The sequence below is a fragment of the Mustelus asterias genome, chromosome 27 (assembly GCF_964213995.1).
Source record: "Mustelus asterias chromosome 27, sMusAst1.hap1.1, whole genome shotgun sequence".
NCBI lineage: Eukaryota > Metazoa > Chordata > Chondrichthyes > Carcharhiniformes > Triakidae > Mustelus > Mustelus asterias.
The window spans coordinates 33,388,578-33,403,755 of NC_135827.1; the positions used below are offsets into that span (position 1 = coordinate 33,388,578).

The 15,178-nt window shown below is 46.3% G+C and overlaps 2 protein-coding genes across 2 annotated transcripts in view; one reads left to right on the forward strand and one right to left on the reverse strand.

Moving 5' to 3' along the window:
* c2cd2l (c2cd2 like) overlaps window positions 1–15,178 on the forward strand; it is a 663,422-nt gene that overhangs the window by 291,049 nt on the left and 357,195 nt on the right. The gene's annotated exons all lie outside the window — the stretch shown is intronic.
* Window positions 1–15,178, reverse strand: part of dscaml1 (Down syndrome cell adhesion molecule like 1) — a 601,890-nt gene that overhangs the window by 26,497 nt on the left and 560,215 nt on the right. Inside the window, exons 24-25 of the mRNA XM_078198958.1 lie at window positions 14,971–15,159; window positions 8,815–9,102 (exon numbers count right to left, since the gene is read on the reverse strand). Coding sequence (XP_078055084.1) covers window positions 8,815–9,102; window positions 14,971–15,159 — 477 coding nt within the window. The remainder of the gene's footprint in view (window positions 1–8,814; window positions 9,103–14,970; window positions 15,160–15,178) is intronic.

Here is a 15,178-nt window from a genome sequence, read left to right on the forward strand (position 1 = left end):
ACAAGCAGACTGCAGACAGGAGCATGGAACAGAGGGAAGAGAGCGAATGCATGTTCACAGTGGCCATAGAATAGAGACCACACAGGGATACACCACAGTGTAGGCAAACAATTTAGGTCCTTTGGCGGATGAAGTTGGGGTTTGCCAGTCGCGTGAAGCAGGCCAGTCGCAAGCCATTGGCCCAGTTTAAACCCCACCCAATTTTTATTTTCCACCGGGGTGAACGGCAACCAGTTATCAATTCACTGCAAGCCCCTTTCTCTTGTCTATAACTCCCCCTTGCTCCATGTCACTTACCACAGAGTAAGGGACGAGGAAGTGGTCATGATTCCAAAATAGGGCATTGGACAAAACATGAAGGGACAAGGAGATTTCTTGGTTCTGTCCCCACAGAATATTGCACTCTGATCACAGCTTTTGCTAGGCTGATGTCTCAGATCAATGCTCTACTTTGCAGAGATATTACTTAGAGGAAGAAACAGGATATCCTCGGGGTGATTACAACTCAGCTACATCTTCACTGCTGATGATGAATTTTAATGTTTACTGCGTGTTTTCACAAGTAGAATTTGGTGATTAATCCTTTCCCCCATCTCTTCATCCTCCTCTTCCAGCATGTACAACACAGGAAGAGGCCATTCAGCCCAACTAGTCCATCTTAGCATTTAAACCTGGACACTCAACTCTTCATGATGGCATGGTGGTTAGCACTGCTGCCTCACAGCAGCAGGGACCCAGGTTCGATTCCTGGCTTCGGTCATTGTCTGTATGGAGTCTGCACAGTCTCCCTGTGTCTCCTCTGGGTGCTCCGGTTTCCTCCCACAGTCCGAAAGATGTGCTGGTTAGGTGCATTGGCCATGCTAAATTGTTCCTCTGTGTACGGGGGTGGCATGGTGGCACAGTGGTTAGCACTGCTGCGTCACAGTGTCAGGGATCCGGGTACGATTCCGGTCTCGGGTCACTGTCTGTGTGGAGTTTGCAAGTTGTCCCCGTGTCTGCGTGGGTTTCCTCCGGGTGCTCTGGTTTCTTCCCACAGTCCAAAGATGTATGGGTTAGGTGGATTGGCCATGGTAAATTGCTCCTTATTGTCAGGGGGATTAGTAGGATAAATACATGGGGTTATGAGGTTAGGATCTGTGTGGGTTATGGTCGGTGCAGGCTCAATGGGCTGAATAGCCTCCTTCTGCACTGTAGGGATTCTACGATTCTAGATTTTATGTACCCGAACCGGCGCTGGAGTATGGTGACTAAGGTTACATGGGTAAGATGGGTATAGAGGGATATGGGCTAACACGAGCAATTGGGACTAGCTTAGTGGTTTAAAAATAGGGCGGCATGAACAAGTTGGGCCGAAGGACCTGTTTCCATGCTGTAAACCTCTACGACTCTAGGGGATTTTCACAGTAACTTCATTGCAGTGTTAATGTAAGCCTCCTTGTTACACTAATGAATAAACTTTAAACTCTTCGAAGATTAGCAACATATAGTTTGACTGCTTTCTCTCTCGGGTGTTTATCCATCAATGTTATTCACCTTAACATCCACACGTCAGAACCACTCTCTGGGTAAAGAGGTTTCTCCTGATTTCCCATTTGGATTTATTAGCGACTTGTACATTTGGGAATCTTGACAGGAGAAGATTTAGAGTCAGGAGGAGAGTGGTTTACAGTCAGCTTTTCCTGGGGGCCCTGGAAACACCAGCAGATGGGGTGACAGCTTCAGTGCTCCTGCTCACCGAATTAAAGCACAGAGGAAAGATAGCACTCTGTTGGAAACACTTCAAGTCCTATTATCGTGCAGCCCTGCTATTTTCTCCCCTCTCCCGCCTTCCACAAGCCTGCAAGATTAATTTGATAATAGTGCCAGGCAGGTAAAGGTCATTCTCCGCCTGCCCTGTCAGCTTGAAGCATGTCCTTGCCTGGCTGTCCAAGGAGATCTCTGAAGCTCCCAGGCGGAATAGTAGGAACCAGGGCACCATGTGTTGCTCAGAGTTGGGGGACAGGTGTCAAAATAATTGCCTGTTACCTCAAAGCGCCGTTCTACAAGATCTGACTGCCGGCCTGAACATGAAAAAGTTCACTCCACACGCTGCAGAGTTTCACACAGAGAGGAGGAGGAGTACGATTTGGAACATACCGCACAGCGTGCTTCCGATCAATGTGTACCCGTTATTCCGGGGTCTGTACACAGCCTCCGCGAATGCTGGACTATGACGGGTCAGGGGCAAAGGGCAGTGGGGCTGTCTAAGCCAAGTGCATCGCACATCCCAACACTGCTGCTTTGATTTGATTCGATTTGTTATTGTCACATGTATTGGGACGCAGTGAAAAGTATTGTTTCGTGCACGTTGTACAGACAAAGCATACTGTTCATACAGTACATAGGGGAGAAGCAAAGGAGAGGGTGCAGAATATAGTTTTACAGTCTCAGCTAGGGTGTAGAGAAAGATCAACTTAATATAGGTCCATTCAAAAGTCTGATGGCAGCAGAGAAGAAACTGTTCTTGAGTCGGTTGGTACATGTCCTCAGACTTTTGTATCTATTTCCCGATGGAAGAAGGTAGAAGAGAGTGCGATCGGGGTGTGTGGAGTCGGTGGATAGGAAGCTGGTTTGTGTGATGGACTGAGCTATGTTCACAACCCTTTGTAGCTTCTTGCGGTCTTGGTCAGAGCAGGAGCCATACCAAGCTGTGATACATCCGGAAGAATGCTTTCCAACAAAGCAGGGGTCAGGATAATTCAACCTGGATTTCCTGCCTCAGTAAAATAAAACCAACAAACGGGGCAGCACGGTGGCACAGTGGTTGGCACTGCTGCCTCACAGTTCCAGGGACCCGGGTTCGATTCCGGCCTTGGGTAACTGTCAGTGTGGAGTTTGCACATTCTCCCCATGGCTGTGGGGGTTTCCTCTGGGTGCTCCGGTTTCCTCCCACAGTCCAAAGATGTGCAAGTTTGGTTGATTGGCCATGCTAAATTGCCCCTTAGTGTCACGGGGATTGCAGGGATAGGGCCTGAATGGGATTGTTATTAGTGCAGGCTTGATGGACCGAATAGTCTCCTTCTGCACTGTAGGGATTCTATGACTTCCCTTCACACAGTGACGTTGGCACAGTAAAATATACCAAGCAGTAATCAATCAGGAATTGACATTAAATCAAACAAGAAATTGGGACAATAACCAAAAACTTAGTCAAATTGATGACTTTTGGGGACAGTTCCAAAGGAGCTGTGCACGATTAAGTGATTTAGCTGGGTAGAATCATAGAGTCATAGAAGTTTACAGCATGGAAACAGGCCCTTTGGCCCAACTTGTCCATGCCGCCCCTTTTGTTAACCTCTAAATTAATCCCAATTGCCCGCGTTTGGCCCATATCCCTCTCTGCCCATCTTACCCATGTAACTGTCTAAACGCTTTTTAAAAGACAAAATTGTACCCGCCTGTACTACTGCCTCTGGCAGCTCGTTCCAGACGCTCACCACCCTCTGTGGGAAAAAATTGCCCCTCTGGACCTTTTGCATCTCCCCTCAAGGGTGTGGGTGAACGGATTTCCAGGGCCTGAAACATAGTTGACTGGAGGCAAGGCTACCAGTGGTGGAGTGAAGGGAATGGCTTCCGCACTTGATGGTCTAGATTTGGAACTCAAGCCCTGTACTCTGACCCATCAGGGGTCTGTGCTGCTCACTCAGCAAAGCAGAATCACTGAACAATGCCCACTTTCAGGAGAAATAAAACCATCTAACAAGCGAACCGGACACTTGTAGAATCCAACTTCCAATGCACAAACCGTTGATGTTTTCTTTGTGCATTCAAATAAGGGGTGGGACATAGAGGCCAAGATTAGTGGAATACAGAGTTCTTGGAGGGTTTTGAGTTTGAAGTTATAGAATCCCTACAGTGCAGAAGGAGGCCATTCGGCCCATCAAGGCTGCACTGATAACAATCCCATTCAGGCCCTATCCCTGCAATCCCCGTGACACTAAGGGGCAGTTTAGCCTAGCCAATCAACCTAACCCACACATCTTTGGACTATGGGAGGAAACCGGAGCACCCGGAGGAAGCCCACGCAGATTTATTATTGTCACATGTATTGAGATACAGTGAAAAGTATTGTTTCTCTTTGTCTGAATGCTATACAGACAAAGCATACTGTTCATAGAGTACATAGGGAAGAAGAAAAGGAGAGGATGCAGAACTTGGTGTTACAGTCATAGCTAGGGTGTAGAGAAAGATCAACTTAATATAAGGTCGGTCCACTCAAAAGTCTGACGGCAGCAAGGAAGAAGCTGTTCTTCTGTCGGTTGGTACGTGGCCTCAGGCTTTTGTATCTTTTTCCCAACGGAAGAAGGTGGAAGAGAGTATGTCCGGAATTTTACCGGCCTGCCCGCCACGGGAATCGGAGTGGGCGAGGGGCGGAGCCTGGGAAGGTCCATAGGCCTCGGGCAGGATTTTACCGTTTCGGGACGAGTGGGAGACAGTAAAACCCTGTCCTATGCCCGTGCTGCCCGGGGTCCTCGATTCTGCCGGCCGCTTTTCCGAGGCAGCCGGGAAGGGTTGGAGGGCTTGTCATTGTTAAATCCTCTGACCAACATTACTGCTTTTTTTGAAAGCTGTCTGCGCTGATGAAGGAAATGGCCAAGTGGACTCCAGAATATTTGGTTTCGATCGGCTGAAATGTGTTATCCGAGCCTCTAGATGGAGCAGCCACTTACGTTAGGGCAATAATGAATGAAGTAATGCCGTATTTTTAATTTCAGCTGTGGTTTATTATGAATTACACAGAACCTGCCACAGCAGAAACATGCTCAATTTGCTCTAACTGTGTTTATACTCCAAACAAACTCTGCCCATTCAAATTGTCTCTTTCAACATCACCGCATCACCCCTTCTCCCCACTTGATTGTATTGAGTTCCTCCTGAAGTATGTCAGCATCCTTTGCTTCAATCACTCCATGTAGCTGGATGTTTTATATTCTCAGAGCTCCCTGTCCAAAGAAATTCCTTCTAGATTCTTCATTTGAGCTGATGGGGGCCATCTTACAATCATATATCAAGGTGATCTTTCTCTATGCCCAACTATGACTCTAACACTATATTCTGCACCCTCTCCTTTTCTTCTCCCCTATGTACTCTCCGAATGATATGCTTTGTCTGTATAGCGCACAAAAAACAATACTTTTCACTGTATCCCAGTACAAGGGGCGGCACGGTAGCACAGTGGTTAGCACTGCTGCCTCAAAGCGCCAGGGACCCGGGTTCAATTCCTGTTTGTGTCTGTGTGAAGTTTGTACATTCTCCCCGTGTCTGCGTGGGTTTCCTCCAAAGATGTACAGGCTAGGTGGATTGGTCATGCTAAATTAACCCTAGTGTCAGGGGGATTAGCAGGGTAAATTCTTGGGGTTATGGGAATAGGGCCTAGGTGAGATTGTGGTCGGCGCAGACTCGATGGGCCGGATGGCCTCCTTCTGCACTGTAGGGAATGTATGATTGTATGTGACAATAATAAATCAAATCTTTTTCCGTTAACATTATCGCTGATTTCATTCTTGTGGTGAACCATTGTTGGTTCCCACCAGGTAGTGCTGAGCCATGGTCTGGCCAGTACTATGAGTCTGTAGATATGTTACTGTTGGGGTTAGGGTTGGGCTGTTCTACCTGTTAATATAGTCCTATGGTACACCCCAGTTGGCTCCGCCTCCTGGGAGAGGTATAAAGGTCACTGCTCTGCCTGGTGACCCTTTAGTCTGGGATCGTATACTGTATATGGTAGCTCTGTTATTGTTGGCAATAAAAGCCTTTATTTCCCGAGTACATCCCGCCTCTCGTGTGTTATATCGCGCATCAATTCTGCTCCCTGCTCTTCTAACCTTGAAGATTTCATTTACCAGCCTTCGCATTTTCACCCCTCGGACTGTTCTCTTCCCTTCCTGAATTCTGCTCACTATTGCTGAGGATAGGCTGTCTATTACATCTATTCTAAATCTACCCACCACTATTGAGATTATACTTCCTCCCAAACCCATTCCTCAAAGTCTCCCATTTCCTTCCATTCCCTTCTCCCAGTTTCTCCATCCTGGTCACACATGCCCTAATGGTGTCATCACATCGAATGGACAATCAGGAAAATGATTGGGCGGCACGGTGGCACAGTGGTTAGTACTACTGTCTCACAGCACCAGGGACCCAAGTTCGATTAACGGCTTGGATCACTGTCTGTGTGGAGTTTGCACGTTCTCCCCGTGTCTGCGTAGGTTTCCTCCGGGTGCTCCGGTTTCCTCCCACAGTCCAAAGATGTGCAAGTTAGGTGGATTGGCCTTGCTAAATTGCCCCTTAGTGTCAGGGGAACTAGCTACGGTAAATACATGGGGATTGTGGTCAGTGCAGACTCGATGGGCCAAATGGCCTCCTTCTGCACTGTAGAATTCTATGGTTCTAAAATGGACACTGTTAGGCCTCAGGGTTCTTTGTTGCCAATTTCTTTTGAATTTCACAAATTATTTCCGCCTTTACGTTCCAGTCGCGTTTGGAATTTTCTGATTGGAATTCTCTTGAACTGAGTAAAACTTACGTAACTTACAAAGGATTTCATGAGGGGGATATCCTGATCGACACAGACTATTTGAAAGGACAGACAGGAAGGTAAGGGAGGTGGTGTAGCTCTGATATTTAAGGATAACATCAGGGTGATAGTGAGAGATGAAATAGATTCTATGGAGAAAAAGGTTGAATCCATTTGGGAAATTAGAAATAGCCAGGGGAAAAGGTCACTGATCGGCATAGTCTATAAGCCACCAAATAATAATATCACAGTGGGGCAGGCAATAAACAAAGAAATAACTGATTCATGTAAAAATGGGACGGCAATTATCATGGGGGATTTTAATCTACATGTCAATTGGTCAAACCAGGTTGGTCAAGGCAGCCTTGAGGAGGAATTTGTACCCGCGATAGTTTCCTTGAACAGTATGTAATAGAACCTACAAGGGAGCAAGCTATCCTAGATCTGGCCCTGTGTAATGAGACAGGAATAATGAATGGTCTTACAGTTAGGGATCCTCTCGGAAGAAGCGATCACAGTATGGTTGAATTTAGAATACAGATGGAGCGTGTGAAGGTAAAATCCAGTACCAGCGTCTTGTGCTTAAACAAAGGATATTACAATGGGATGAGGGAGTAGTTGGCTAAGCTAAACTGGGAGCAAAGACTTTATGGTGGGGCAACTGAGGAACAGTGGAGGACTTTCAAAGCGATTTTTCACAGTGCTCAGCAAAAGTATACACCAGCAATAAGGAAGGACTGTAGAAAAATGATAATCAGTCATGGACATCTAAAGAAATAAAGGAGGGTATCAAATTGAGAGAAAATGCATACAAAGTGGCAAAGATTGGTGGAAACTAGAGGATTGGGAAATCTTTAAAGGTCATCAGAAAGCCATGAAAAAAGCTGTAAAGAAAAGTAAGATAGATTACGAGAGTAAACTAGCTCAGAATATAAAAACAGATAGTAAACGAAAAAGAGTGGCTAAAGTAAACATTTGGTCCTTTAGATGATGAGAAGGGGAATTTAATAATGGGAAATGAGGAAATGGCCGAGGCATTGAACAGGTATTTTGTGTCGGTCTTCACAGTGGAAGACACAAGTGACATGCAAAAATTGAACACAAGGAGGCTATGGCAGGTGAGGGCCTAGAAACGATCATTATCACGAAAGAAATAGTGTTGGACAAGTTAATGGGACTAAAGGTAGACAAGTCTCCTGATCCTGATGGAATGCATCCCAGGGTACTAAAAGACATGATGGGGGAAATAGCAAATGCGCTAGTGGTAATTTACCAAAATGTGCTGGACTCTGGGGTGGTTCCCGCAGGTTGGAAAACAGCAAATGTGACGCCACTGTTTAAAAAAGGAGGTAGACAAAAGGCGGGTAACTATAGGCCATTTGGCTTAGTGTAGAGGGAAAAATGCTTGAATCTATCAAGGAAGAAATAGCGAGACATCTGGATATAAATTGTCCCATTGGTAAGACGCAGCATGGGTTCATGAAGGGCAGGTCATGTTTGACTAATTTGGTGGAATTCTTTGAGTGCATTACATGTGCAGTGGACAATGGGGAACCTGTGGATGTGGTGTATCTGGATTTCCAGAAGGCATTTGACAAGGTGCCGCACAAAAGACTGCTGCATAAGATAAAGGCGCACAGTGTTATGGGTAATGTATTAGCATGGATAGAGGTATGGTCAACTAACAGAAAGCAAAGAATGGGGGTAAATGGGTGTTTTTCTGGTAGGGGAATAGTGACTAGTGGTGTGCCTCAGGGATCAGTGTCGGGACCGCAATTGTTTACGATTTACAAAGATGATTTGGAGTTGGGGACCAACTGTAGTGTGTCAAAATTCACAGATGACAGATGGTGGCAGAGCAAAGTGTGCAGAGGACGCTGAAAGTCTGCAAAGGAATATAGATAGTCTAAGTGAGTGGGCAAGGGTCTGGCAGATGGAGTACAATGTTGGTAAATGTGAGGTCATCCATTTTGGTAGGAATAACAGCAAAATGGACTATTATTTAAATGGTAAAAAATTGCAGCATGCTGCTGTGCAGAGGGACCTGGGTGTCCTAGTGCATGGATCGCAAAAGGTTGGTTTACAGGTGCAGCAGGTAATTAAGAAGGCAAATCTAGGAATGTAACAGGGCATCCAGATCCCAGGTCACCCTGGTCTGCTTGCATGAAGGATCGGGTTTTCCAACAGAACCACGCTGAAATCTGAAGGATTGAAAAGTTAAATGCTCCCTCCAAACTCCTCGGAAAAGTCAAACTTACTTCCATCATAATCAAGCGTGGCAAAGTGAGTCGTTTCATTGCCACATCCAGCGCTGTTGCAGGCTCTCATTTTCAACTCGTACCAGGTAGCCTCACGCAAGTCCTGCAGGAACACCTCATTGGATAAGTTGGTTTTCAAGGTGAGCCAAGGCCAGGTGCCTTTAGGCCGGTAGTCCATGACGATGGCTGTGATGGGGCAACCGCCATTGTTCCATCCTTGAAGGTTGAGTCTGGCATGGGTAGAGTTAATGTGGGTGAAGAGATGCTGGTCCTTGTTAAAAGCAGGTTCTGGAATGTGAAGCAAAAACAGAATGAAAATTCCTAGCCATTACATTCATGCTTTGAATATAGAACAAAGAACAAAGAACAAAGAACAATACAGCACAGGAACAGGCCCTTCGGCCCTCCAAGCCCGCGCCGCTCCCCGGTCCAGGATTGAATCCTGAATCCAGGATCCCCGCCCAATTTTCCAGCCTATCTACATCCTAATATCCTATCCACCGAGCTGTCCCTCACAGCTACGATGCTTTGTTCATCACAACCTATTAACTCACCCCCACCCCCCCATTCCAGACCATGTGATCTCCAGGGAGAGGCGAAAACCCAGAGTGAAAACCCCAGGGCCAATATGGGGAAAAAAAATCTGGGAAATTCCTCTCTGACCCCCTGAGGCGATCGAAACGAGTCCAGGAGATCACACTGGCCCTATATACACAGCTTTATATATGTTGTTATATGGAAGAATTACGCTAAAATCATTTGTTTAAAATAATTTGCTATCCCAAAGTGAGGTGGATGCTGGGACAGTGAGTAAATGTAAGGAGGAGTTAGACAGGTTTTTAATTGGGAATGGGTTGAAGGGTTATGGGGAGAAGGCAGGAAAATGGGGATGAGGAGCATATCAACCATGATCGAATGGCGGAACGGACTCGATGGGCCGAATGGCCTAATTCTGCTCCTATATCTTATGAACTTAAAATACTGGCTCCACAATCTACTGCTGAAGTTGTATTTTACTTATTGTAGGCTCCAGATCCAGGGAAATCGACAAGAACTGTAATGCTAGAATCGGCAAATTTGTAAAAATGAAGGTTTGATTTGATTTGATTTGATTTGATTATTGTCATATGTGTTAACATACAGTGAAAAGTATTGTTTCTTGCGCGCTATACAGGTAAAGCATACCGTTTATGGAGAAGGAAAGGAGAGAGTGCAGAATGTAGTGTTACAGTCATAGCTAGGGTGTAGGGAAAGATCAACTTAATGCAAGGTAAGTCCATTCAAAAGGCTGATGGCAGCAGGGAAGAAACTTTTTTTGAGTCGGTTGGTACGTGACCTCAGACTTTTGTATCTTTTTCCCGACGGAAGGTGGAAGAGAGAATGTCCGGGGTGCGTGGGGTCCTTAATTATGCTGGCTGCTTTGCCGAGGGAACGGGAAGTGTAGACAAGGATGGGAGGCTGGTTTCCTTGATGGATTGGGCTACATTCACGACCTTTTGTAGCTCCTTGCGGTCTTGGGCAGAGCAGGAGTCATACCAAGCTGTGATACAACCAGAAAGAATGCTTTCTATGGTGTATCTGTAAAAGTTGGTGAGAGTCGTAGCTGACATGCCAAATTTCCTTTGCTGCGATATTGCCCGGAATTCTCTGGCCGTTCATGCCGGCAGGATTCTCTGGTCCCACTGCAGCGAATGGAGATTTGGCTGAGCGCCAAATTCTCCATCTTTGCTTGCAGCGACCGCTGGGTGTGATGGCCCAAGAATTCTGCCCACTGAATTGTCTTTTTTCTTTACATCTCCCGTATGGCTAATTTGAAACTGTCCATTTTGGCTGGAAGAATAAAAAGGCAGCTTATTATCTAAATGGTGAGAGATTGCACAGCTCTGAGGTACAGAGGGATCTGGGTGTCCGAGTGTATGAATCACAAAAGGCTGGTGTATAGGTACAGCAAGTAATTAGGGAAGCTAATAGAATGTTATCATTTATTACGAGGGGGATTGATTACAAAAGTAGGGAGGTTACGCTTCAGTTGCACAGAGCATTGGTGAGACCACATCTGGAGTTTTGTGTACAGTACTGGTCTCCTTGTATAAGGAAAGATGTAAATGTATATGAAGCATTTCAGAGAAGGTTTACTTGACTAATACCAGGAATGGACAGGTTGTATTATGAGAAAAGGTGGCGAGGTTAGATTTGTACCACTAGAGTTTAGAAGTGGTCGGTTCGGTGGCACAGTGGTTAGCACTCCTGCCTCGCCAGGGTCCCGGGTTCAGTTCCGGCCTCGGGTCACTGTCTATGTGGAGTTTGCACAGTAAGTAGTCTCACAACACCAGGTTAAAGTCCAACAGGTTTATTTGATAGCACAAGCCACAAGCTTTCAGAGCGTTGCTCCTTCATCAGGTGAGTGGGAGTTTTGTTCACAAACAGGGCATATAAAGATACCAAGTCAATAATGGTTGGAATGCGAGTCTTTACAGGTAATCAGGTCTTAAAGGTACAGACAATGTGAGTGGAGAGAGGGTTAAGCACAGGTTAAAGAGATGTGTATTGTCTCCAGCCAGGACAGTTAGTGAGATTTTGCAAGCCCAGGCAAGTCGTGGGGGTTACAGATAGTGTGACATGAACCCAAGGTCCTGGTTGAGGCCGTCCTCATGTGTGCGGAACTTGGCTATCAGTTTCTGCTCAGCGATTCTGCGTTGTCGTGTGTGGAGTTTGCACCTTCTCCCCGGGTCTGCGTGGGTTTCCTCCGGGTGCTCTGGTTTCCTCCCACAGTCCAAAGATGTGCAGGTTAGGTGGATTGGCCATGCTAAATTGACCCTAGTATCAGGGGAATAGCAGGGTAAATACGTGGGGTTACGGGAATAGGATCTGGATGGGGTTGTGGTTGGTGCAGACTCGATAGGCTGAATGGCCTCCTTCTGCACTGTAGGGATTCTATGATTGTAAGAGTAAGAGGTGACTTGATCAAAACCTTTAAGATCCTGAGGGGTATTGAGAGGGTGGATGTGGAGAGGATGTTTCCTCTTGTCAGAGAATCTAGAACTAGGGGGCACTATTTAAAAATAAGGGGTCACTAATTTAAGACAAAGATTAGGAGAATTTTTTTCTCTCAGAAGGTCATGAGTCTTTGGAATTCTCTTCCTCAAAAGGCAGTGGAAGCAGAGTCTTTGAATATTTTTAGGGCAGAGCTAGATAGATTCTTGATATACCGGGGGGGCGGGGGGGGGGGGGTGGTTTGCGGGGGTGGGGGGTGGGGGGGAGGGGGGAAGGTTATCAGAGGTAGGCAAGAATGTGGGGTTGCGTTACAATCAGATCAGCCATGATCCTATTGAATGGCGGAGCAGGCCCGAGGGGCCGAGTGGCCTACTCCTGCTCCCAATTTGTATGTTCATATGTTTCCATATTCCCAGTTTTGAACGTCAAACCAGATGGTTCCTAAACGTGGAGGCAGCTGTGTTTCCCTGGTTGGCAGTCTCCATCCATCCAAGCACGGATGCAATAAGAGCTGGATTTCAGCCTCAGCACTGGGACCTGAACCAGAGTGAACCAGGAGTACAACATCGTCACTTGCAGACACTGAACTCGAAACGCACAAACTCAACGTGACCTTTCTCAGTCTGTGCCAGAGGCCACTGGGAGGGTTTGAGCAAAATGCTCATTAACAACTGTCATTTCTAATATTACAATGCTGTCTTTGAGGTACAAAAAAACAAATATTTTGGTCTGGGGAAGATCTATTTTATACCCTAAGCAATTTCCCCCCCTCATTCACAACCAGGGGTATGTATCATAGGCAGCGGACATATTCTAGTAAATTGGGGGTATAAACAAAATATTTTTTTAAATTCATACATGGGACATGGGCGTCGCTCGCTGGTCAGCATTTGTTGCCCATCCCTAGTTGCCCCTGACCTGAGTGGCTTGCTAGGCCATTTCAGAGGGCAGTTGAGAGTCAACCACATTGCTGTGGCTCTGGAATCACATGTAGGCCAGACCAGGTAAGGACGGCAGATTTCCTTCCCTAAAGGACATTAGTGAATCAGATGGGCTTTTCCGACAATCGACAATTGTTCATGGTCATCAGTAGATTATTTATTCCAGACATTTTTTATTGAATTCAAATTGGATTCGACCCCCGGTCCTCAGAACATTATCGGATTTTCTGGATTAATAGTCTTGCGATAGTACCACTGGGCCATCACCTCCCCTAAAAAGAAAGAACTTTAAAAGTATGGACAGACCTGAGGGGTCACAAACACACTGCTCTGAAGATTTATTTTTCATTCATGGGATGTGGGCGTCGCTGGCTAGGCCCAGCATTTATTGCCCGTCCCTAAATGCCCCTGAGAAGCTGGTGATGAACCGTCTTCCTGAACCGCTGCAGTCCAGAAGATGGCTGGACAAATCGACAAAGCTGTCAGCTTTAAAAACAGAGGCCTGGGGTGCAAAGGCATGGACGTTCTGCTGAACCTTTACCAGTCACTGGTCAGGCCATAGCTGGAGTAATGAATCCAGTTTTGGGCACTGCATGTTAGGAAGATTCGTAAGAAGTCTCACAACACCAGGTTAAAGTCCAACAGGTTTATTTGGGAGCAAATACCATAAGTTTTCGGAGCTTGCTGCTCCTTCGTCAGATGGAGTGGTCTCTTAGGAAGATTGTCAGGGCCCAGAGAGGGTGCATTGGAGCTCCAGCAGAGAAGTACCAGGGGGAAGTGACCTCAGCGGAGGCGATGGCCTAGTGGTATAATATTTAGACTATTAATCCAGAAACTCAAGTCAATGCTTTGAGGACCTCGGTTCGAATCCCGCCACGGCAGGGGGGTGGAATTTGAATTAAATAAAACACTTGGAATTAAGAATCTACTGATGACCATGAAACCATTGTTGACTGTTGGAAAAACCCATCTGGTTCACGAATGTCCTTTAGGAAATCTTACCTGGTCTGGCCTACATGTGACTCCAGAGCCACAGCAATGTGGTTGACTCTCAACTGCCCTCTGAAATGGCCGAGCAAACCACCCAGTACTCGGGCAAGGGATGGGCCCATGAGCCACGGATGATTAAAAAAAAAGTTAAATGGGGAGACGAGACAAGCTGGGATTGTTCTCCTTAGAGCAGAGAATGGTCAGGGACATCTAGTAGTTGAAGATTCGGAGGCATTTTGATAGCGTAGATAAAGAGAAAGCGTTTACACTGGTTGTGTGGGTCTGTAACCAAAAGTCAGAGATTCAGGGTAATTTTGAAAGGAAGCAGAGAGTCAGTGAGGCAACTTTTCTCGTAGAGCGTTGTTGTAATCTGGAATGTGCTGCCTGAAAGATTAATGGAAGCAGATTCAATAGTAACATCCTAAGGGAATTGGATAAAGACTTGAATGGGAGACACTTGCAAGGCTATTGGACCCAGAGCGTTGGTAATGGGTGGGGGAGTAGATAGCTTTTTCTAAGAGCTAGTACAGGCACAATGGGCTGAATGTTCTCTATTCCAAGCTGGAAACTTCTAAGGTTCTTTTATGATCCTGGAGTTGTGGGCGGCATGGTGGCACAGTGGTTAGCACTGCTGTATCACAGCGGCAGGGACCCGGGTTCAATTCCGACCCTGGGTGACTGTCTGTGTGGAGTTTGCACATTCTCCCCATGTCTGGCCGGGTGCTCCAGTTTCCTCCCACACTCCAAAGAGGTGCAGGTTTGGCCCTGCTAAATTGTCTCTTTGTGTCTCAAGATTGTGCAGGTTAGGTGGATTGGCCATGCTAGATTGTTCCTTAGTGTTCAAAGATGTGTAGGTTAGGTGGATTGGCCCTGGTAAATTGTCTCTTAGTGTCCCAATATGTGCAGTTACGTGGATTGGCCATGCTAAATTTCCCCCTAGTTTTCAAAGATGTGTAGGTCAAGGGAATTAGCCACGATAAATACAAGGGATTATGAGGATAGGGCGGAGGGGAAGGCGTGGCTGGAATGCTCTTTCAAAGAGTCGGTACAGATTCGATGGGCTGAATGTCCTCCTTCAGCACCGTTGGGATTCTATGGTTCTAATCATTATCAATAGAACAGGATAAATTGTCTGAAGTCAGTTAGCATTTGTTTCCATTCTCGAAGTTACAATATTAGTTTCACCTCCTCACTTTGCATCCAAAAAGATTATCCTTTCATCCTGACTTACCTCTGCCATGAGTCTTGGCCTCAATAATCTCGCTAATGCGCCCAGCTCCAACACTGTTCTTGGCAGCGAGTTTCACCTTGTACCAAGTGCCACACTTGAGGTGGTCCAACTTGAAGGAGCGTTCAGTGGGGTTGATGAAGACATCCTTCCATTCTTCACTGTTATCAACCGAGTACTGCAACACAAAACCTGACAGAGAGAAAACAGA